Genomic DNA, 20,395 nt, shown 5'->3' on the forward strand with positions numbered 1-20,395 from the left:
CGATCGTCATCAGTGCCGTTCGCGCGCCGCGCACGACGCGCGCGATGGCGGAGGCCGCGAAAGAGCGCGGGAACGCGCTGTACAAGGCTGGGAAGTTCGAGGACGCGGTCAAGGCGTACGACGAGTCCATCGCCGCGGACCCGGCGATAGCGGCCGCGCACGCGAACCGCGCCGCGGCGCTGACCGCCATGGGCCGCGCCAAGTTCAACGACGCGACGGTCGCGTGCGTTGAGGCGCTGTGCTTGGACCCGAGCTACGGTCGCGCGAAGAGCCGGCTCGGCGCGCTGTGCGTCAAGCTCGGCGACCTCGAGCCCGCGGTCGCCGCCGCGGAGGCGCGCGCGCGGTCGCACCCCGATCACTCCCCGTCGTCGTCGCTCGCGAAGGCGCTGCGCCTCCTGCGCGACGGCCGCGCGGCGGGCAACGCGGCGTTCAAGTCCGGCGACGTCGCGCGCGCGCTGAAGACGTACTCGGACGCGATGCTCGCCGCGGCGGCGGAGGCGGCCGGGAGCGACGCGGCGGCGGCGGGCGCGATGGACGCCGAGGCGCTGTGCGTCGCGGTCCCGGGCGCGGCGTTGCTCATGTGCAACCGCGCCGCGTGCGCCGCGAGCTTGGGGCGGCACGCGGACGCCCTGACGGACGCGACGGCGGCGTTGCGCGCGGACCCGGAGTACGCGAAGGCGTCGCTGCGCGCGGCGCACGCGCGGAAGGCGCTGGGGGAGCACGCGGCCGCGGCGGCGATCTTCGCGGAGCTGCGCGAGCGGCTGCCGGGCGACGCGTCCGTCGCGGATGAGCTCAACGCGTGTCGCCGCGCCGCCGGCGGCGACCTCGCGAAGCTGCCGACGGAACGCGCGGGGGTGATCGAGATCGAGTCGATGGAGCGGTACCGAGCGCTGATCGCTAAGGCGCCGCTGTGCCTGATCGACTTCACCGCGAAGTGGTGCGGGCCGTGTAAGCAGGTCGCGCCGCACTTCGCGGCGATGGCGCTCGCGAACCCGACGATTCACTTCTTGAAGGTGGACGTGGACGAGCGCCAGGACATCTCGGCCGCGGAGAACGTGCGGTCGATGCCGACGTTTAAGGCGTATCGGTACGGCGCCAAGGTGGACGAGTTCAGCGGTGCGGACTTGGGGAGGTTGCAGGGGTTAGTCGCTAGGTATCTGCCGACGTTGTCGTGAGCGCGGCGTGGGGCGCCGTCTGCGTCTGCGTCTGGTTGGTGGAAAAAAACAATCCAGCGCGTCGCGCGCGTCGTCGTCGTAAGTAACGCTTCATTTTCGTGCGTTCCTCCTCCCCCATCCTCCTCGTCTATCCCCCCCGAAGCTGAAGCTCCCTCATCACGTCGTTCTTCCGCTCTCCTGCAACGTGCACGAGAACGTCCCGTTCGTCCCCGACGTCGAATTCCGCCACACGCCCGTGATCTCCGGCGCCCCGTTCAACGCGTGCAACCGCCCCTCGTACTTCACCTCGCTCTCCGGCACCGGCCGCTCGTACACCTTCCGCAGCTTCACCGCGCGCGTCAGCGCGTCGAAGGTGCCTCTCAGCGTGAACCATATCACCGGCTCGCCCGGGATGTCGCCGCTGTCGTCGAAGGTGCCGGCGCCGAACGCGGACGGCGTCGGCGCCGACGCCGCGGGGTCGAGCGCGAGGGACCATCGGATCGGGTTCGTCGGGACCGAGGGGTCGATCGCGAGGAGCTCCGGGGCGGGCCAGCTCTCGCCGATCCAAATCCCCGCGATCGCGCGCTCGCGCGCGGGCGCGGCGCCGCCGAGCGCGGCGGCGATGTCGTCGACGTTCGTCGACGGCGACGGCGCGGGGATGTCATTATTCGCGTCGTTGGAATTATTGTCGTCGCTCGTCGCGCCGACGCGCTTCCCCGGCGAGCGCGGTTGGATGCCGCCCTTTCCCATCCTGGGTCGGGGGCGGGTGACGTGCGACGACGACGCGAAGCGCGCGGGGGTGGGGGTCGCCGCGAAGACAGCCGTGGACATGTGCGCGGCGCGCACTGACGACGGGGTAACAACGGATCTCGTTCTTCGGCAGCGGCACGTGGCAGCGGCACGGCATCGGCACGCACGCGCACGCGCTCGCTGGCTCCGAAACGTGGATAAAAGCCGACGCGCGACGACGCCCGTCGACGCGCCGCACTCCTCGCCGGCGCTCGCGCGGCGTCGACGACGACGCGCGCGATGACGGCGACGACGCGAACGACGGCCGCGATCGCGTCGGGCGCGGCCGCGGCGGCCGCGCGCGCGCGCCGCGCGTCGCCGGCGCGACGCGTCGCGCGTCCGACGAGCACGAGCACGAGCGGGAGCTGTCGAGATCGCGTCGACGTCCGATCCCGAACGCGACGCGCCGCGTCGTCGTCGACCGACGACGCGCGCGACCGCGACGCCAACCCGGTCGGGTTCCAGTCCATCGCGGACGACGACCGCGACGGCGGCGTCGTCCCGAAAGCGGTCCAGGACGACTACCGCAAGGTGGAAGACCCGGAGTGGCTGGAGCGCATGCTCCTTCGAGAGGAGACGGAGTACCCGACGTCTCGAGGCGCGGTGTTGCGACAGGCGCTCGTCAACGGGGACGTGAAGGGGGTGTCGTACGCGATGTCCAGCGTGAAGGTGGCCGCGGCGTGTTTCGCGGGCGCGTACGTGTGCTTGGCCGCCGCGGGCGCGGGCGCGGAGGAAGGGAGCGTCATCGCGGTGATCGGGAGCGGATGGAAATGGTTCGCCGCGTGCGGCGTCGCGTCGGCGGCGACGGAGCTGATTCGCGTGCTCGAGATGGTCTTAGGCGTGGAGGGGCGACGGAAGATGTAGCCCTGGGGGGAGAGGGGGATGTTGTAAAACGTGACGTATTGTTTTGGAGCGTTTAAACTACAGTAGGCGTGTTACGCGCGTTCGTTCGTCGTCTTCGCTTCATGTCAAAAGAACACGCGGCGGCGTTCTCCTCGCTTATGATACTCACCCGAACGCGAGCGTGGCTTGCGTGAACGCCTTCTTCGGGAGCTTCGTGTGCGGTATCCTGTTCGGGTCGTTCAGCACCGCGGACGCGAGCGAACGCTTCTTCTCCTTATTCGCCGCAGGCGCGTCCGCGACGCCGACGCCACCGTCGTCGTTCTCTTGGCCGTCCGCGCCGACGCGCGTCGATTTCGATTTCGATTTCGACGTCTTTCGCCTCTGCCACGGATACTTCCCCGCTTTCGTTTTTTTAACCGCCGCGGGAGCGGGCCGCGTCGACGTGTTCTCGTCGTCGTCGTCGTCGTCGTGGACTTCGATGACGTCGTCGTCGTCGAGCTCGCCGCCCCGCCCGCGGCTCCCCCCGCCGCGCCCGCGCCCGCGCCCGCGCCCGCCGCCGCCGCCGCGACGGGTTCCGTCCCCGGCGGCCGCGGACCACCTCTGCGCGGCGCTCTCTCTCCCTCTCTTCGCGCCTCCCCCGGCGTCTAACCCCGTCAACCAGTCGCTCGCGGGCGGCGGAGCGGGCGAGCGCCGCGCGTCGCGTCCGGTGACTTCGCGGAGGTACGCGTCTCGGGCGCGCGCGCCCGCGCCCGCGTCGTCGTCGTCCTCCTCCTCCTCCTCCTCCTCCTCCTCCGGGTCCGATGACCTGTCCGACAGGTCGTCCTCCGACGTGATGAGCTTCCCCAGGCGGCGTCGCGCGCGAGCGCCGTCCGCGGCGGGAGCGGCGTGTCTAGTGCTATTCGTCCAGCGCGGGACCTCGGTCTCGCCCCACCGCGCCGCCGCCGAGGACGCCGAAGTTTTCTCGCCGCCGCCGCCGCCGCCGTAGCACGCGGACCCCCACCGGCTGAACCACGCGGCGTCGTCCGCGGCGGCGACGGGATCTTCCTCCTCCTCCTCCTCCTCCTCGACGTCGAGGTCCAGCGCCGTGGTCTCTTTCCAAGGGTCGAGGCGCGTCGCGGGCGCGTCGGATCCGCCGCGCGCCCACCCGCCGCCGCCGCCGCCGCCGCCGCCGTCGGAGCGCCTCGGCGGCACCGTTTTCGCCTTGGTCACGCCGCCGCCGCTCGCGGGCGCGGCGGCGCCCCAATCGTCCCAGCGCGAAGTCGCCGCCGCCGCCGCGCTCGCGCTCGCCGTCGTCGTCGCGGACCACCTCGGCGGCGGCGGCGCGGCCGCGCTCGCGGGCTGCTCCGTCTTCCAGAACGGCTGCGCTCGTCGTCTGGTGTCGCCGCCCGATCCCGATCCCGGCGCGGCGCCGCCCCCGCCGGACCCTCCGCCGCCGCCGCCGCCGGACATCACCGCCCTGAACGCCTCGGTCACGACCTTGAACGCGTCCTCCGCGATGTCCAGCTTCGCCTTGTCCGGATGCAGCGCCTTCGCGAGCTCTCGGTACCGCGCCTTGAACGCGTCTCGCGACGCGTCGGACGCGAGCGAGAAGATTTCGTGCGGCGCGCGCGACGACGACGCGAGGATCGACGCCGCGAGCGCGGCGACGTCCGTCGACGTCGAAGGCGCCGCGCCGCGAGCGGTCGTCATCGCGTCGCGCGTCCCGTGACGCCGCGTCGCGCCGCGATGTCCCCGCGACGCGCGCGACGGACTCGCGCGTCGATCGATCGATCCGAGAAGTTTGAATTATTCGCATCCAGCTGTACTGTACGTGTACGTGCTTCGCCGTCGATTTCAACGCTGCTACTCGTACGCGCGCTCTCCCTCCGCTCTTTCCTCTCCCTCGCCTCATCACTTCGGCCCGTCGCCCTCGCCTAAGACCGTCCTCCCGCGCTCCCCCGCGCCTTCCCCCCACACCTCGTCGAACATCTCCAGCGCGTTCAAAAACGCCTGGTCCATGTTGAAGTACTTGTAACTCGCCAGCCGCCCGACGAAGCACACGTCTTTCCCTTCTCTCTCCGCCATCGCCTTGTACTTTTCGTACAACGCGTGATTCGCCGGGTTCGGCACGGGGTAGTACGGCTCGCCGTGATCGCAGCTGTACTCTTTGAAGATCACCGTCCCCTTTGAATTCCTCGCCTCGACCGGCTGGTTCGGCTTGTGCTTGTACTCCACGATCCTCGTGAACGGTACCTCCGGCCCCGGATAGTTGAGCTGCAGGCACGGCTGGTAAAACGCGCCGTGTTCGCCGCTCGGGTCCGGCTCGTGGTACTCCTCGCGGAATCGCAGCGATCGATACTCGAGCTTCGGCAGGCCTTGGCTCGCGTAGTACGCGTCGATCGGCCCGGTGAAGATTGTCTTCGCGCACTTCGGGAGCGCGTCCCTGCGTTCGAAAAAGTCGACGTTGAGTCGAATCGTGATGTTCGGGTCCGACATCACCATGTTCTCGAAGAGCCTCGTGTACCCGTCCTTCGGAAGCGCCTGGTGCGGGTCGCTGAAGTACCGGTCGTCGTCGTTCGTCCGCACCGGTATCCGCGCGAGCACGCTCGCGTCCAACTCCTCCGGGTACTTGTCCCACTGCTTCTTCGTGTAGTGCTTGAATATCGCGTCGTAGAGCTCCTCTCCTGCGCGCGTCAACGCCGACTCCTCGCCGTTCTTCGGGTCGTCATTGACGCTCCGCCGCGCGTTCAGCCACGCCTCCATCTCCTCCTCCGTGTGCACGTCCGCGTGGAACAGCGCGTTCACGGTCTCGCGGCTCGGCGGGATGGGCACGATCTTGTACCCTTCGCCGACGTCCACCTTTCCCTTCACGCGGTGCTCGTACGGGGTCCAATCGCTGAATCGATTGACGTACTCCCACACGCGTTCGTGTCGCGTGTGGAACAGGTGCACGCCGTACTGCGACACGCGGAACCCGCGCTTGTTGACGAAGTCGTAGCAGTTCCCGCCGATGTGGTCGCGCTTGTCGATGATCAGGGACTTGAGGCCGAGCTCGCGCGAGCCGCGCTCGGCAAAGACGCATCCGGAGATCCCCGCGCCGACGATGACCATGTCGTACGACGCCTCGAGGCCGTCGATGCCCGCGAACCACGACGGGTCGTGGTCGTTCCCGCGGCGGACGCTGAGGTCCATCCCCGCCCACTCGTCCGCGCCGTTCGACGTCATCGCAACGACCGCGACGGGCGCGGCGCGCGCGCGACGGGCGCGGCGGCGGGCGGGTCGCGAGGATGCGCCGGGCCGCGGCGCGGGGAGAAGTGACTCTTTCGATCGATCGACGCGTCGCTGAAAGGACGTGCAGTGACGCGCGCGTGACAAGACGTGATGCGCCGGCGACGGTTGCGGTTTCGAAGACTCGTCGGACGCGGAGACGAGCCACGACGCCGGTCACAGGCGCGAGCGCGCGACCCCGCGCGCGATGCGAGTAATCGTCGCGCACAGCGGCGAGACCGTGGAGCTCGAGTGCGACGCGGACACGCGGTGCGCGTCCCTCCCGGCCGTCTCGACGTCGCGCGCGATGGACCCGCGCGCGAAGAATCTGACGCGGCATTCCACGCGTCGAAGAAACGCTCACCGATCGTCGTCGAGATCTGAGCGCGACGCGCGGACCTCCCCCCGTCGTCCGACGCTGACGCTCCCCCTCCGCTTCCACCCGTCCTCGACAGCGTCGAGACGGTCGCGACCGCGCTCGCGGCCGCGACCGGCGTGGACGTCGCCGACCAGCTCGTCGTCTTCGCGGGGCGGCGACTCGAGTCGAGCGAGACGCTCGGCGCGCACGAGCTGCCGACCGCCGCGGAGCCGCCGCCGCCGCCGCCGGTCGACGACGACGCCGCGACGACGCCGCATCCGAAGCCGAGCCACGTGTTCATGTACATGAAGAGCTTACTGCGACCGGAAGCGACCGCGCCGCCGGTGCCGCCGATGGTCGCCGTCGCCGTCGAAGCGTCGCCGCCGCCGCCGCCGCCGCCGCCGCCGGCGACGACGGCGGCGGCGGCGGACCACCCCCTCGACGCGTCGCCGTCGCCGCTCGCGCGCGCTCTCCCGGACTACGAGCGCGACTTCCGCGCGCACGCGCAACGCGCGTCTTCGTTCGCCCGCGCGATGCGGCGCCGGTTCGAGCACTGCGAGCGCTTGATCCTCGAGACGCACGCGATGGCGCTCGCCGTGGACGCCGTCGCGGAAAACGTCGACGCGCACTTTTCGTACATCGCGCGGCGGCAGGTGCGTTCTATACACTGGTTCCCATACGACCGCGTTGGCGTGGTGAACGTCATTCCTTAAGGACTTTTCCCGGCGCATCTCTCCGCCCAGGGTCCCCCGCTTTCAATCCCCGCCCTCGACGCCTTTCAACTCCAACTGACGCCTTTGAACTCCACCCCGACATCGTGCAGCGCGCGTTCGAGACGGAGCGCGCGGCGCAGAGTTCGGAGCACGCGGAGACGCTGCGGGCGTTCGAGCGCGACATGGACGCGCTGCGGAGGACGCAGCTGCACCCGGCGATCGTGAGCGCGAGCGAGCGGGCGCGGAGACGGGCGGCGACGCGAGCGAAGGAGGAGGAGACGCGCGCGAGGCGGTTCGCGGCGAACGCCGCCGCGGGGGGCGGCGGCGGCGGCGGCGGGGGCGGCGGGGAAGATGGAACGTCAACCGTCGCGCCGACGTCGCCGTCGAGGCTCGGGGGGGTCCACCCGGACGCGGCGACGAGCGCGACGACGACGAGCGCGACGACGAGCGCGACGACGACGCCGGCGGCGCCTTCTCCGGCGCCGCTCCGTCGCACGCTGCTCGACTGCGTCCCCGAGGAGAGAGTCCGGAGGTGGGCCGCGGATTGCGCGCGGTCGCACGAGACGTTCGCCGCGAAGACGCGAGACCTCTCCGCGACGTTCAGGACCCTTCAGGACTCGGTGGAGGGCATGTTTGCGACCGCGCCGGACGTCGACGTCGGCGCGCTCGAGGAGGAGCTCGGCCGCGCGCGCGCGCTCGTCGACCGCGGCGACGCCGCCGTCGCGGCTCTCGAGTCCGACCTCCGATTCGTCACGAAGCTCGTGGAGGAGAAGGTGCGCGAACTCGCGAACGGGAATAATAACGCGCCGCCGGGGGACGACGCGCGCGATACTTTAGATCCGATGCGCGACGCGCACGTCGAGACGCTCGCGACGCTCGAGGCGGACGACGCGACGACCGCGGCGTTCCACGAGCACGCGCACGCGTGTAAAGTCGCGATGAGCGCGTGCGCGCATCGGCAGCTGCGGTCGATATCCGCGATGCAGATCAGCATCCGCGACATGCGGAATAAGCAGGTCGCGTTCACGGAAGTCGCCGCGAGGCAAGAGAACGCGTTCAGGGAGCTGCGGGTCGCGCGAAGACTGCCGCGCGTGTACGCGGCGTCGCTCGCGGAGGTGGCGCGGCGACGCGCGCGCGCGGAGGAATTCGCGTCGCGCGCGTCGGCGCTCTCCGACGCCATGCGTCGGCGTCGCGAGCGCGAGATGGCGACGCGCGAGACGTTCGCGCGCGCGACGGCGCGATACCTCCCGTCCGACGTCGTGGAAGCGCTCGGGTTGAACTCGCCGGCGCCGGCGTGCGTCGTCAGGGTGACGAGCGGCGGCGGCGGCGGGGAGGACCGCGGGGAGGCGGCGACGGCGACGGCGACGCCGTTGGCGATCGTCACGGAGGACGACCTGCGGAGGCTCGGGAAGGACGCGCTTCTGGGGACGCGCGCGAGCGGGAGCGGCGCGCTGTCTCTGTCTGGGGAACGGTCGTCGTCGTCGGTCGTCGTCGACGTGGAGACGGTCGCGAGGTCGACGGCGTCGATTGACGTCGCGGACGACGACGACGACGACGACGACGACGACGACGACGACGATGATGATGCCGCGCGTCGCGACCGTCGCGACGTCTTCCTCGAGAACGCGCGCCTCCGCGCGGACCTCGCCGCGCACGTCGCGACGCTCGCGACGATGGACCCGAACCGTCGCGGCGGCGGTGACGTTTCGTCTTCACCGCCCTCACCGCTTTCTTCGGCGCGAGACGAGGTCGCGACGGCGTTGAAGCTGAGGGACGACGAAGCCGCGGCGTTGAGAGCCGAGGTCGAGACGCTTCGATCCGCGGTGGCCGCGCGCGACGCGCGCGTGCAGTCGTTGCGCGAGAAAATGAACGCGATGGGGAGTTCGGTCGGGGAGTAGGCGAGCAAAGGAACGGGGCGACGCGCGCGACGCGATCGAAGCTACGTGATCGAAGCGAAGAGACGACGTACGACCGCGACTCGCTGCTACGCTGCTACGACTACGAGCGCGCGTCCGTCGTTCGTCACGGATATGTCTTCCGCGGCTTTCGCTTCGGCGCCTTCGGCGCCGGGGTGATCCTCCACTTCGCCCTCAGCTCCTCCAAATCCGTATCGAACTCCGCCTCGTAGTCCGCGCACATCAGATCCGCGCACCTCCCTCCCGCGCGCCACGCCCACGGATACAGCTCCTTCGCGAGGAACGCGCGGTCCTCCTCGTCTGAGGGTCAAGGGTCCACACGAGCGAACGTCGGGGTGGAGTTGAAAGGCGTCAGGTGGAGTTGAAAGGCGTCGAGGGCGGGGATTGAAAGCGAGGGATGGGCGGAGAGATGCGCCGGGAAAAGTCCTTAAGGATCGGCGTTCACCACGCGGACGCGGTCGTATGGGGACCAGTGTGAGATAGAACGCGCCTAACCGCAGCGGCGCCGCGAGCGTCGCCAACGCGGCGGACGGCATCCCGGTCTGCGCAAACTCCAACGCTTTCAGCGCGAGCTCGCCCTGCACCGTCGTCGGGCATCCGAACAGCACGTGCCACAGGTCGTGCGTCTCCCTCGCGCGCGTCGCCACGTACGCGAGCTCCTCGTCGTCGACGAAGCGCACGGGCGGGCGGTCGCTCGCGCGGAACTTTCGCGTTCCCATGAATGTCGCGTACGCTTTCCCGAACGTCCCGTCCGCGCATCCCCACGCGCGCTCGAGCGTGTCGTCGGTGACGCGAGGACGACGTCGGAGGATGTCGGCGCCGACGGCGTCGCGGCGCATGCGGTCGCGCATCCGTCGGAACGCGAGGTGGCCGGTGGTCTCGCCGACCGCGCCGACGAGGTCCGCGCGCTGAGGGAAGAGGATCGCGCCGAGGCCGCCGCCGACGACGAGCATCGCGCGCTGCAGCGGCGTCAGTTGGACGTGTCCGGGGTAGAGCTCTCGCGACGACGACGACGACGACGTCGACGACGACGTCGCGAAGTCGGCGGGCGGCGCGGAGGACGACGACGAACGCGACGACGACGACCGCGACGACGACCGCGACGACGACGACGACGTGGACGCGTCCGCGTCGCCGCGCTCCGCGGCGTCGCGATGCCCGGAGGCGTGGACGTCGCTCGGCGATCGGTCGTCGCCCGTCGTCGCGACGCCGCGGAGGGCGGCGACGCCGTGGCGAGCGATCCCGCGACCGCGGACCGCGCGCGACAGCATGGCGCAGGCGCGGAGTAATGAACGTGTCTCACGGCTCACGATCGATCTCGTCAGCGACCTGACAGAACGAATTTCGCCCGTCGCCGCCGTCGCCACAACGCCGGCACCGCCGCACGATCGTCGTCGCCGCCACCATGCACGCCTCCCTCGCCTCGTCCGCGCACGTCGGCGTCCGCACGAATGCGCGCGTCGCGTCCAACCCGCGCGTCGCCGCGACCCGCGCGTCGGGATCGGGCTCGGGATCGGGCTCGGTTTCTCTCTCCGCGCGCGTCGTGACGACGAATCTCCGCGCGGGCCGCTCGCGACGGGCGGCGCGCGACGCCGTCCGCGCCGCCGCCGCCGCGGACGACGACGACGACGAGGAGGACGAGGACTTCGAACTCAGCGCGGAGGACATCGAGGGCATCAGCGGCGGCGAGTTCGTCGTCGAGGCGTTCGACGACGAGAAGGCGCTCGCCATCGCGCTCGTGATGGAGGTGGAGGAGAACGCGAAGGCTGCCATCGACGCGCGCGGACACTTCGCGCTCGCCGTCCCGGGCGGCTCCGTCGCGAAGGCGCTCGCGGGGTTGAAAGACGCGAAGGGCATCGACTGGGAGAAGGTGCACGTCTTCTTCGTGAACGAGCGCGTCCCGGACGGGAAGTGCTTCAAGCTCGCGTGCGAGACGTGGGCGTCGGGTGCGTTTTCGCTTTCTGTTTTTCACCCACCCCTCGGGGTGAACATTTGATCGCGTCACCTTTCAACTGACCGATGAACATCGCCCGCATCCTCCTCAGACGTGCCCATCCCGCCCGAAAACGTCCACGCGTGCGTCCACGGCGGCGCCGTCGCGGAGGAGGCGGCCGCGTACGAGGCGGCGCTCCGCGCGCTCGGGCCCGACGTCGTCCCCATCGACGAGGTGAACGGTCTCCCGGTGTTAGACCTCGTCCTCCTCGGCATGGGCGCGGACGGACACGTCGGGAGCATCTACCCGGGGTCGGGTGCGTTCTGGTGCCCGACGCGCGGACTTTCGTACTGTACCGTAGCCCTATTTCACCCGTCGTTCGGGTTCAACATTTGATCGCTTCCCCTTTCAACTGACCGATGAACGAATCGCCCGCAGACGCGTTAGCGGACGAATCCGGCGCCGCGATCCTCGGCGTGGACATGCCGACGAAGAGAAGCGTGACGATGTCTATGGGGTTGATCAACACCGCGGAGAGGGTCGTCGTCGCCGCGAGCGGCGTCGGGAAGGCGGAGACGGTGCGGAGGGCGCTGGAGGAGGACGACGAGATGCTGCCCGTGAGCTCCGTGGACGCGTTTTCGACCATCTGGTTCTTGGACCTCGGCGCCGCGTCCAAGCTGGAGGCGTACCAGGACGTCGACGGGGACGACGCCGGCGACGCCGCGGCGAGGTGATGAACGGAACGGGGGGGACGCGCGCGCGAGTGTGTGTTATCATGAGGTATCGCGTTGTTGAAGTGAGGTAGGGCTACAGTATTCATATTTTTGTAGGGCTACACGTTGAATCGTTGATCGTCGTTAATATTGATACACTCGTTCGCGAAAGAATACAGCACGCTACCGAAAGAAAGAATGAGTCCGTATGTCCGCCGCCGCCGTCGTCCCCCCCACCGATGGATGATGCAAGCTCACGAGCGCGGTCGTCGCGACATTGTCGCGACGTGTCGTGTCGTTCGAGGAGAGGTTCATCAGCGCGCGCGAGCCGCTCCCGCGTTCGGGAGCGAGCTTTACCCGCGCGCGCGTCACTCGCGTCTCCGCGGCGGCGCCGGCGAGGCGACGAACGCGATCGATTCGATTCGCGTCGTCCCCCGTCCCGCGCGCGCCGCGGATTTCCCTCCCTCCTCGCCCGCCGCGCCCTGAGCCCACCGTCCGCGCTCTAGCATCACCCCCCGCCCCCGGAGCTCCCGCTCGCGCCGGCTTGCTCCGCGGTCATCATCCTCCCCTCCCCTCTCGGCACGGCGACGCTGCCCGCCGTCACCGGCCCCTTGGCCGCGCGCTCGGCTTTGGGTCGAGGGTCCATACGAGCGAACGTCGGGGTGGAGTTGAAATGCGTCAGAAGCGGAGTTGAAAGGCGTCGAGGGCGGGGATTGAAAGCGAGGGATGGGCGGAGAGATGCGCCGGGAAAAGTCCTTAAGGATCGGCGTTCACCACGCGAACGCGGTCGTATGGGGACCAGTGTAAGATAGAACGCACCTTTGTCCGCCTCCATCTGCGCGAGCAGCCGCGCCTTCTCCGGGTCCTGGCGCGCGCGGTTCCTCGCCGCGATGCGTCTCTTCATCTCCTCGTCTTCGAGTTTACGGAGCGCGCGGCGCGCGTCGTCGATCTCTCGCACGTCCTTCATCGTGACGGACGTCCCGGTCGGGAGGATCAGAAACTCGTCGTTTTCGACAAGCCGCCAGCCCATCTCGAGCATGACGCGGACGGCGCCGGGGACGTTCGTGATGACCGCGGCGATCTTCTCGTTCGTGAGGCGAACCTGGACGGGGTGTGTGGGTCGGGGTGGGTGGGTTCGGGTTCAGTGTGGATGGATTTCGGTCGGCATCGAGCGCGAGATCTCGCGAGATCTTCGACTCTCGGTGGTCGCGAACAGGAATAATGTGAGGCCGCGGGGGTCTTTGCGTCTTCCGCGACCGTTCGCGCGGACGGCGAGATCTCGTCCGGCGCGGCGTCGCCGGCGTCGAGCGGCGACGGGAATCGACGCGAAGACGCGCTCGACATCGCGAGGACGCGCGCGAGACGCGGCGACGACGAGCGCGAGCGTCGCGCGGCGTCGCGCGACGCCGCGCGCGTCGACGTTCGCGAAGCGACGCGACGAGACGCCTCCTGCGGTGGGAAACGTCGCACAGCACGCACCCTTCTGAACTTTTCCTCCGCGGGCGCCTGCGCGGAGTTCCGCGTGAGCTTCTCCATCGTCTCCAGGGACTTGTCGTCCTTCACCGCCTTCAGCGCCTGCTGCAGCGGCGTCGCCATGACGACCTTATGCCCCGGCGCGTAGCCGGCGTACCCCGAGCCTCCCATCTTCGCTCGCGACGCGCGGCGACGAATGAACGTGACAGATCTCGTCGGCAGGTTTCTCGGCACTCAGCACGATCACGCCGCTCGCCCGTCGGTTCGGACGCTCGAGGAGTGAAGCTGAAGCGCGCGGAAATCACTGATCGAGCCACAGAAGCGGGGTCACCGTCCCACGCCGCCGCGAGGGTCGGACCGAGACACCCTGCGACGCGCGGGTCTTCGCGCGCGCGCGCTCTCTGCGAAGCGACGCCGCCGCGACCGCGCGCGAACCCGGTCGCGAGCGGGCCGACGCCGCCGCGCGACAAGGTGCCCTAATTCTAATTCGATCGTCGCGCACCGATGGCCGACCCCGACGAGAAAGCGCGCCGCGTGCGCTCGCTCCTGTCGTCCTACTACGGCTCCAGCGGCAGCGACGCCCCCCCCGGTTCGGCGTCCGCGCCCCCCGCGGAGCCGATCGACACGGAGTCCTTCGACGCGGAGTCCTACGTCGCGTCCGTGGTGAAGTCGACGCCGCTGCCCGAGCTCCACGCGCGGTGCGCGTCGATGGCGTCCGAGATCGCGTCGCTGGACGGCGACATGCAGATGCTCGTGTACGAAAACTACAGCAAGTTCATCACCGCGACGGACACGATACGCCGCATGCGCGGCAACGTCGACGGCATGGACGAGAAGATGGAGGAGCTCAGGGCCACGGTGTCGGCCACGGCGGCGGCGTCCGACGCGGTCAATCTCAAGCTCGGCGCGCACCGAGAGCAGATCGAAAACCTCAACGGCGTGCGATCGCTCATCAAGAAGCTTCAGGCGGCGTTCGATCTCCCGGGAAGGCTTCGCGCGTGCGTGGAGACGAACGCGCTGGCGTCCGGGGTGGAGTACTACGTCGCCGCGAGGCCGTTGCTCGTGAAGTACGGAGACGAGGGCGCGTTCGTGGGGATCAAGAGAGAGAGCGACGCCGTCGCGGCGGTCGTAAAAGAGAAGCTGAAGAGAGGGATGGCGACGGCGGCGGAGCGCGCGAAGAAACGCGCGGAGAGGAAGCGTTTATTGGCCGCGAAAGCGATCGCTGAGGAGGACGGCGGGGACGAAGGCGCAGAAGAAGAGAAAACGACGCCAGCAGCCGGCGGCGGCGGCGCCGACGCCGACGCCGACGACGACGACTTCGGCCTCGACGTCGGCGAGTGCGTCGACCTCCTGGAGAAGCTCGGCGAGCCGCGAGACGAGCTCCAGGGCGAGTACCTCAGCGCGCGACGCGCGGCGTTAGACGACGCGCTGTCCGCCGCGGAGGCGCGCGCGACGGATGGAGAGACGTCTGGGGAGACGTCCGGGGAGAACCCGACGTATTTCGTCGCGACGCTCGATCGCGCGTTTCTGACGGAGTTTCACGCCGCGGCGTCGGAGTTCGCGGAGCTGTTCCCGCGAGACCGCGCGCCGCTGGTGACGTTCTCGAGGGCGATTTTCGCGAGGTACTTCGCGCTGTTGACGCGCGCGCTCGGGTCGGGCGACGGCGCGGCCGGTCGCGCGAGGCTCCCGAACGCGAAGGGATTGATGCGGGCGCTCGCCGCCGTCGCGGGCGACGTGCGCGAGTCGCACCGGCTCGTGCCGGAGATCAACGTCCTCGACCGCGCGTCCGAGACGACGGAGCGGACCGTCCGCGGGCGCGTCGAGGCGTCGTTCCGCGTGCTCGAGAGGAAGCTCGCGACCGCGCTGGACGACGCGGAGGAGATCGTCGCGAACGCCGCGGACGCGAGCTCGCGGGTGGACGCGACGCCGCCGACGACGCCGACGACGGCGGCGACGGCGACGGCGGCGTTCGCGACGCTCTCGTCCGCGTCGGCGTCCGGCGGCGAACAGACGCCGACGAAGAAGACCACGGACGCGTCCGGCGCGCCGCTCTTGCTGCGGCAGTTCGTGACGCTGTCCGAGACGTTGCTCTCCGGCGTCGGCGACGCGCTCGAGGACGTCCGGTCCCTGCTCGAGGAGAGGCCCGCGCTGGTGTCTGGATGGAGGGAGGAGTACGAACGCGCGGTCAAGGCGCACGTCTCGTCGCTGTTGCGGTCGCTGCTCGCGCGGTTGCGCGCGGCGTCCGGCGCGCGTCTCGCCGCGGAGACGCTCTCGCGACTCGCGACGGACTCGCCGCTCGCGCCCGGCGCGTCGCGTCGCCGCCCCGCGCCCGCGCCGCTGCTGCTCACGCTCGCGAGGCTCGCGACGTTTCTACGCACCGACGGGATCCCGCATCTCGAGCGCGAGCTTCGCGCGTTTTTCCCGACGACGTCGCGCGACGTCGACGATGCCGCGTTCGACGGCGACGAGTGGGCGACCGCCGCGGAGGACGCGGCGACCGCGCTCGTGGAGGCGTACGTCGACGCGAGCGGGAGACGCCTCGCGGTCATGATACGACGGAGCGTGGACGCCGCGAACTGGCTGGAGACGCGAGAGCCGAGGGACGTGCGGCCGCTGTGCGATTTTTTATTGGAGGATCTCGCGGGGATCGAGGCGGAGACGGGGCAGATTCTGGACGACGGCGGGCACGGCGCGAGCGACGGCGGGATGGGCGCGGGCGCGTCGTCGTTATTATCTCCGGCGCAGCAGACGCCGATCGGGCGACGGAAGATCGAGGCTGGCGTCGCGCGCGCGTTAGGGGAGGAGGAGGAGGACGACGGCGCGGGGAGGACGTTCGACGCGCCCATCGAGGCGACGCAAGCTTCGGTGCTCGCCGCGGTGACGCGACACGCGCTCAAGTCGCTCGTGGAGTGCGTGCGGTTGCAGACGTTCGGGCGCGCGGGGTATCAGCAGATGACCGTGGACGTCGCGTTTCTCGGGCCGCGGGTGCGGCGGTTCGTGTCCAGGGATGTGAACGGACGCGCGACGGCGGCGTTGGTGGAGGAGGTGCGAAACGCCGCCGCGGAGCGAAGCGTCGACCCGACGCCGTTGGATCCGGTGGTTCTCGCGAGGATTCTCGAGTTTCGGTTCAAGTGATGCGTCGGAAGAGGTCGTCGCGGAGGGATCGAAGGTAGTAGTTTCGTGTAAACGTGCTTCAGTAGGAGTATTCACATTCGTATCGTGTTCGCGTGCCGTTCGTCGTTCAGGCTGATCACGCTCCTCTCTTCTTCGCGTTCTTCGACTCGCGGAGCTCGTCGAATTTCCCGGGTGGAAAAATTCCGTTCACGACGCGCGAGCACGTCTGCTTGTGCGGCGGATCACCGCGGTTCCAGTCCCTCTGCTGGCACCGCTTGTCGCAGTACCGCACGCCGCGGCACAGCTTGCATCCCCATCGAGCGTCGGGCTTGCCGCACGTAACGCACGCTCGAAGCTTTTCGAGCTCCTTGTCCACGGCGAAGATTTTTCCGTCGTAAATTTGGGAAAGTTTGAACGTATCCTTCGCCATTCGAAGGTTCCTCTCGAGTCCACACCTCCCGTGGAGGAAGCATAGACCGAGATGGTGAGAGAAACTGCATGCTTTATGATCAGGAAGAGGTCCGGAGATGATCAATTTCACGGCTTTCGAGCTCAGCTTCACCCCAGAGAATTCCACAACGCCGTCGAGATTCACTTTTTTTAACGAACGAAGGGTACGAAGAGCAGGCTTAAGATCACGGTCGTGTGCCGCATTCATGATCAATATCTTCTCCGTTTCCACGAAATCGTTTTTCTTAGCATCCTGCATGTCTCCGAAGAAGTCTGGAAAATGCTCCATCAAAATCTCGTCTGCGTCTTTATCCCCGTTCGAGGAGGCTTTCGCAAACCACTCCCGCGCCTTCGACGAGCTTCTCTGCACGCCGTAGCCGTTGAAGTAGAAGCTCCCGATGTTGTACATCGCAATCGCGTTGCCTTGCGCCGCGGACTTCTCGAACCACTTCAACGCCTCTTCGAACTCGTGCATTTCGCTGCTGAGATAAGACCCGTAGCTGCATTGGGCTTTCGCATTCCCCTGCAACGCCGACTTGAGAGACAGCTCTGCCGCCTTCGACCTGTTTAGCTCGACGCCGCGGCCCAACTTGTAGCACCTCGTGTACTCGGCGCCGGCATCGCCCTGTGCCGCGGCTTTCTCGTACCATTCATACGCGACTCTAAGTTCACCTGCCTCCTCATTCGCGACGCCGAGTATACACTGCGCGTCAGCGTCCCCGAGCTCCGCGGCCCTCGTGAGCCACTGGCGTGCGAGCTCGTAGTTTTTCTCCGCGCCGCCGGTCCCTTCGAGGTAGCGCTGGTAGAGCCTGAGCGCCGATTCGGCGCACCCGCCGCTCGCCTTCTTCGCGAGGTCGCGGATCTTCCGCGGGAGCTTGATCTTCGGCATCGCGGCGCGCGCGGCGGCGTGCGGCGGCGCGAGCGAAGTGGGAACTCGGCAACCCTATTTTTTCCCCTCACTCTTGTCAGCCAGTTGTCATGTCAGCTGAAGTTTGAACAGCTGGCGGTTTTTCTCTCCGCGCGAGGCGCAGTCTCCCGCCGCGCGTCCCAGTCGACGCTCACCGGTGCGCGCGATCGCGCGTCGCACATGAGCGGCGGCTCCGACTTCATCACCAACTGGAAGAACTTCTCCGCGCAGGCGGCGAACGAGTCGAGCGACGTCGGCGGCGGCGGCGGCGGAGGCGGAGGAGGCGGTCTGCTGGGCGGTTTGGGCGGTGGATCTCAGAGCGGATCGCAGAGCGCCATGGAGAGCCTCACGTACGCGAACATCTCCGCGGCGGCGTCCGCGACGGGCGCGGAGCTCCTAAACTTCGGAAAAGAACTCTCGCGAGACGCGACGTCCGTCGGCGTCGCCGTGAGCACCTCCGCGGCGTCCGCGGCGTCGCAAGTCTCGCACGCGCTGCAGCATCTCTCGCGCGAGCGCGTCATCAGCTTCTTCGCCTTCTCCTTCACGTCGTGGCTGATGTTCAACCTCTCCCTCTTCGTCGGTCTGCCCACGCTCGCGCTCGCGCCCGCGAAGTTCGCGCTCACGTTCAGCGTCGGAAGCTTCAGCAGCATGATGGCGCTCGCGTCGCTCCGCGGCTATCTCGCGCAGATCGAACACATGCTCGCGCCCGCGCGGCTGCCGTTTAGCTCCGCGTACGTCGGATCGCTCCTCGCGACGCTGTACAGCGCGCTGTACTTGCACAGCTACTCGCTCACGGTGTTGACGTCCGCGGCGCAGCTGTGCGCGCTGGTGTACTACCAGGTGAGCTACTTTCCGATGGGGTTGGAGGGGTTGAAGATCGTGTGTAAAGCCGGGTTGGTGATCGCGAAGCCGCTCGTGTATCAGTGCGGGAGGGCCCTGGGGATCGTGAAACAGAAGTCGTACTTGCCGCTGTAGATAGCGCGCTGCCGTGGGTATAGTAGTTTGACTACGCGGTGCGATGGGTTAGGTACAGGGCGTAACACAGTACAGTAGTAGCGAGTGTTGTTGTAGCGGCGGCGCCGGGCGTTGACAGTTGGATTGCGAAAGAAAGAATAGTCTATTAATAAACAACATCGCGCGTCGTCACTTCGCTTGCTTCGCCGCGGTGGCCTTCTTCTCCTTCTTCGGCTTCTTCGCCGCCTTCGGCTTCTCCACGACGAGCACCCTCCCCTCCGTCGTCGGCGCCATCATCGGCAGCGGCCCCGCGTCGAACGCCTTGCCGACGTCGTCGCCGTCGCCCCATCGGATTTTATGCGCGAGGATGCGCACGCCGTCGTTCGAAGCCCGCGACGCGTACCTCGCGAACGACTCGCACGCGGCGCCGTTCGCTCGTATCCCTCCGACGTCGTGCCTCCCCGCGAGTAAAATAACCGCCGCGTGTGTGACGTTACCGTCACTGTTGAACGCGTTATTCCCCTTCCCCCTCGCGATGGACGACAACTCGCGCAAATGTTCGATCGCCCTCGCGCTGACCACCGGCTCGCCGTCCGGGCCTTTCTGGTTCCGCTTCCCCCACGGAAATATCCCCGCGCGCGTGTATTCGCCTTCTTCGTCGCCGCCGCCCCCGCCCAAAAACACCGGGTGCCCAGCCTGCGCTTCCGCCGCCTCCGCCGCGGTCCGCGCGTCGTAATCCGTGTCCACGACTTGTTTCGTCTCCAGCACCGTGGACGCGCCGTCCGCGTGCGACACGACAAAGTCGGGGCGATACCCGCCGCTGACGGACGTCGTCGCCTCTCGTCGCATCGTCACCTGCGTCTTCACCGGGCTCCGACACGGATCGTCGTCCGGGTCGTTTTTGTCGGACGGACACGTGGCACTGTCGGAGGACGGCGCGCGTCCGACGGCGGCGTGGAGTCGGTCGTCGAACGCGCCGCGCGACAGCAACGCCTCGACGAGCTTCTCGTTCAACTTCGGATGCGCGCTGACCCACACGCCCCCTCCCGCGATCCCCAGCGCGATGTCCGCAACCGCGTTCTCCGCCTCTTCGCATCGCAGGAGCTGGCAGATGAGCTCGCACTTTGGCGTGCCGTATTGACCGACGGTGTCCGCGAAGACGCCGGGCTGACGGCGGCACAACAGCTTCACGCCGGGGCGGCACTTCCCGCCGCTGTCGAGGTTCGGGAGGTGCGTCACCGCGACGGAGCCCGCGCGCGGGCCGGACGTGATCCTCACGTCGCCGACGTCTGCGCGCGGTGGAGAGAGAGACGGGGGGACGCGATGGAGTTGATGAACGCGTGCCGTGAGGAGAGAGGAACGAAGAATGGGAACGAGCGAAGATGAGATGAGACAGCAGAGAGAAGAGAGCGCGGGCGCGAGCGTGGACGCACAAGGCGAGCGGTTCCTCGCGGACGGCCGGCACAGGAGGACGCCCTCCTCGAGCGGGCCGAGGTCCAGCAGCGGCTCGGAGCTCGGCGGCGGCGGCGGCGTCGGCGGCGCGGCGACGATCGCGGCGGCGGCGACGGTCGTCGTCTTGCGACGCTTCGCGGATGGCATCGCGCGCGAGACGCGACGAGGAGGATCGGCGGCGTTCGACGCCGCCGCCGCGGTCTTCCCGCGACGTCCCGCGCTTCCGACGCGCTTCCGACGCGCGACGCTCGCGACGACGCCGACGACGCTCCGAACGAGGGAAGCGATCGCGCTCGTCGCGGAACGCGTCGACCGAGGCGCGCGCGACGACGTGTGAATGAAGAGCGACACGACTGTCGGAGTTGAGCTCGAGGTGATGA

The 20,395-nt window shown here is 68.6% G+C and overlaps 14 protein-coding genes across 14 annotated transcripts; 7 read left to right on the top strand and 7 right to left on the bottom strand.

The window, feature by feature from the left end:
• Window positions 1-44: 44 nt before the first annotated feature.
• MICPUCDRAFT_52353 (uncharacterized protein) lies at window positions 45-1,255 on the top strand (the record flags this gene model as incomplete). The annotated part of the gene is made up of 1 exon (XM_003062412.1): window positions 45-1,255. The coding sequence occupies one exon, from the start codon at window positions 45-47 to the stop codon at window positions 1,173-1,175; it is 1,131 nt and encodes a 376-aa protein (XP_003062458.1). The 3' UTR covers window positions 1,176-1,255.
• A 76-nt stretch (window positions 1,256-1,331) lies between these two features.
• MICPUCDRAFT_52354 (uncharacterized protein) lies at window positions 1,332-1,985 on the bottom strand (the record flags this gene model as incomplete). Its single annotated transcript, XM_003062657.1, has 1 exon — window positions 1,332-1,985. One exon carries the CDS (start codon window positions 1,983-1,985, stop codon window positions 1,332-1,334), a length of 654 nt encoding a protein of 217 aa, XP_003062703.1.
• A 198-nt stretch (window positions 1,986-2,183) lies between these two features.
• MICPUCDRAFT_52355 (uncharacterized protein) lies at window positions 2,184-2,807 on the top strand (the record flags this gene model as incomplete). Its single annotated transcript, XM_003062413.1, has 1 exon — window positions 2,184-2,807. One exon carries the CDS (start codon window positions 2,184-2,186, stop codon window positions 2,805-2,807), a length of 624 nt encoding a protein of 207 aa, XP_003062459.1.
• Window positions 2,808-2,951: 144 nt separating this feature from the next.
• MICPUCDRAFT_52356 (uncharacterized protein) lies at window positions 2,952-4,475 on the bottom strand (the record flags this gene model as incomplete). Its single annotated transcript, XM_003062658.1, has 1 exon — window positions 2,952-4,475. One exon carries the CDS (start codon window positions 4,473-4,475, stop codon window positions 2,952-2,954), a length of 1,524 nt encoding a protein of 507 aa, XP_003062704.1.
• Window positions 4,476-4,676: 201 nt separating this feature from the next.
• On the bottom strand, window positions 4,677-5,957 carry MICPUCDRAFT_35976 (uncharacterized protein; the record flags this gene model as incomplete). Its single annotated transcript, XM_003062659.1, has 1 exon — window positions 4,677-5,957. The coding sequence occupies one exon, from the start codon at window positions 5,955-5,957 to the stop codon at window positions 4,677-4,679; it is 1,281 nt and encodes a 426-aa protein (XP_003062705.1).
• Window positions 5,958-6,240: 283 nt separating this feature from the next.
• MICPUCDRAFT_52358 (uncharacterized protein) lies at window positions 6,241-7,103 on the top strand (the record flags this gene model as incomplete). Its single annotated transcript, XM_003062414.1, has 2 exons — window positions 6,241-6,302; window positions 6,488-7,103. 2 exons carry the CDS (start codon window positions 6,241-6,243, stop codon window positions 7,101-7,103), a joined length of 678 nt encoding a protein of 225 aa, XP_003062460.1.
• Window positions 7,104-7,285: 182 nt separating this feature from the next.
• Window positions 7,286-9,001, top strand: MICPUCDRAFT_52359 (uncharacterized protein; the record flags this gene model as incomplete). The annotated part of the gene is made up of 1 exon (XM_003062415.1): window positions 7,286-9,001. One exon carries the CDS (start codon window positions 7,286-7,288, stop codon window positions 8,999-9,001), a length of 1,716 nt encoding a protein of 571 aa, XP_003062461.1.
• Window positions 9,002-9,125: 124 nt separating this feature from the next.
• On the bottom strand, window positions 9,126-9,972 carry MICPUCDRAFT_45887 (uncharacterized protein; the record flags this gene model as incomplete). The annotated part of the gene is made up of 2 exons (XM_003062660.1): window positions 9,126-9,319; window positions 9,474-9,972. The coding sequence occupies 2 exons, from the start codon at window positions 9,970-9,972 to the stop codon at window positions 9,126-9,128; spliced, it is 693 nt and encodes a 230-aa protein (XP_003062706.1).
• Window positions 9,973-10,766: 794 nt separating this feature from the next.
• On the top strand, window positions 10,767-11,623 carry MICPUCDRAFT_6362 (uncharacterized protein; the record flags this gene model as incomplete). Its single annotated transcript, XM_003062416.1, has 3 exons — window positions 10,767-10,965; window positions 11,065-11,268; window positions 11,391-11,623. Coding segments are annotated over 3 exons (636 nt in total), but the record flags the coding sequence as incomplete, so codon positions are not given.
• Window positions 11,624-11,793: 170 nt separating this feature from the next.
• On the bottom strand, window positions 11,794-13,323 carry MICPUCDRAFT_68787 (uncharacterized protein). Its single transcript, XM_003062661.1, has 3 exons — window positions 13,145-13,323; window positions 12,485-12,767; window positions 11,794-12,292 (listed from the first exon to the last, which is right to left on the bottom strand). The coding sequence occupies exons 1-3, from the start codon at window positions 13,307-13,309 to the stop codon at window positions 12,174-12,176; spliced, it is 567 nt and encodes a 188-aa protein (XP_003062707.1). The 5' UTR covers window positions 13,310-13,323; the 3' UTR covers window positions 11,794-12,173.
• Window positions 13,324-13,464: 141 nt separating this feature from the next.
• On the top strand, window positions 13,465-16,273 carry MICPUCDRAFT_48618 (uncharacterized protein; the record flags this gene model as incomplete). The annotated part of the gene is made up of 1 exon (XM_003062417.1): window positions 13,465-16,273. The coding sequence occupies exon 1, from the start codon at window positions 13,643-13,645 to the stop codon at window positions 16,271-16,273; it is 2,631 nt and encodes an 876-aa protein (XP_003062463.1). The 5' UTR covers window positions 13,465-13,642.
• A 115-nt stretch (window positions 16,274-16,388) lies between these two features.
• On the bottom strand, window positions 16,389-17,591 carry MICPUCDRAFT_52364 (uncharacterized protein; the record flags this gene model as incomplete). The annotated part of the gene is made up of 1 exon (XM_003062662.1): window positions 16,389-17,591. One exon carries the CDS (start codon window positions 17,589-17,591, stop codon window positions 16,389-16,391), a length of 1,203 nt encoding a protein of 400 aa, XP_003062708.1.
• Window positions 17,592-18,110: 519 nt separating this feature from the next.
• Window positions 18,111-18,506, top strand: MICPUCDRAFT_11430 (uncharacterized protein; the record flags this gene model as incomplete). Its single annotated transcript, XM_003062418.1, has 1 exon — window positions 18,111-18,506. A coding segment is annotated over one exon (396 nt), but the record flags the coding sequence as incomplete, so codon positions are not given.
• Window positions 18,507-18,752: 246 nt separating this feature from the next.
• MICPUCDRAFT_42305 (uncharacterized protein) lies at window positions 18,753-20,162 on the bottom strand (the record flags this gene model as incomplete). The annotated part of the gene is made up of 2 exons (XM_003062663.1): window positions 18,753-19,852; window positions 19,997-20,162. The coding sequence occupies 2 exons, from the start codon at window positions 20,160-20,162 to the stop codon at window positions 18,753-18,755; spliced, it is 1,266 nt and encodes a 421-aa protein (XP_003062709.1).
• Window positions 20,163-20,395: the final 233 nt, after the last annotated feature.

This window comes from Micromonas pusilla, assembly GCF_000151265.4.
Source record: "Micromonas pusilla CCMP1545 genomic scaffold MICPUCscaffold_12, whole genome shotgun sequence".
Taxonomy (NCBI): domain Eukaryota; kingdom Viridiplantae; phylum Chlorophyta; class Mamiellophyceae; order Mamiellales; family Mamiellaceae; genus Micromonas; species Micromonas pusilla.

Coding starts and splice junctions, on each gene's coding strand:
- MICPUCDRAFT_68787 (XM_003062661.1), bottom strand. CDS start 13,309: ATGGGAGGCTCGGGGTACGCCGGCTACGCGCCGGGGCATAAGGTCGTC. Junction 12,768..13,144: donor CGGAGGAAAAGTTCAGAAGG/GTGCGTGCTGTG, acceptor CACCCCGTCCAG/GTTCGCCTCACGAACGAGAA. Junction 12,293..12,484: donor GCAGATGGAGGCGGACAAAG/GTGCGTTCTATC, acceptor CTCGACCCAAAG/CCGAGCGCGCGGCCAAGGGG.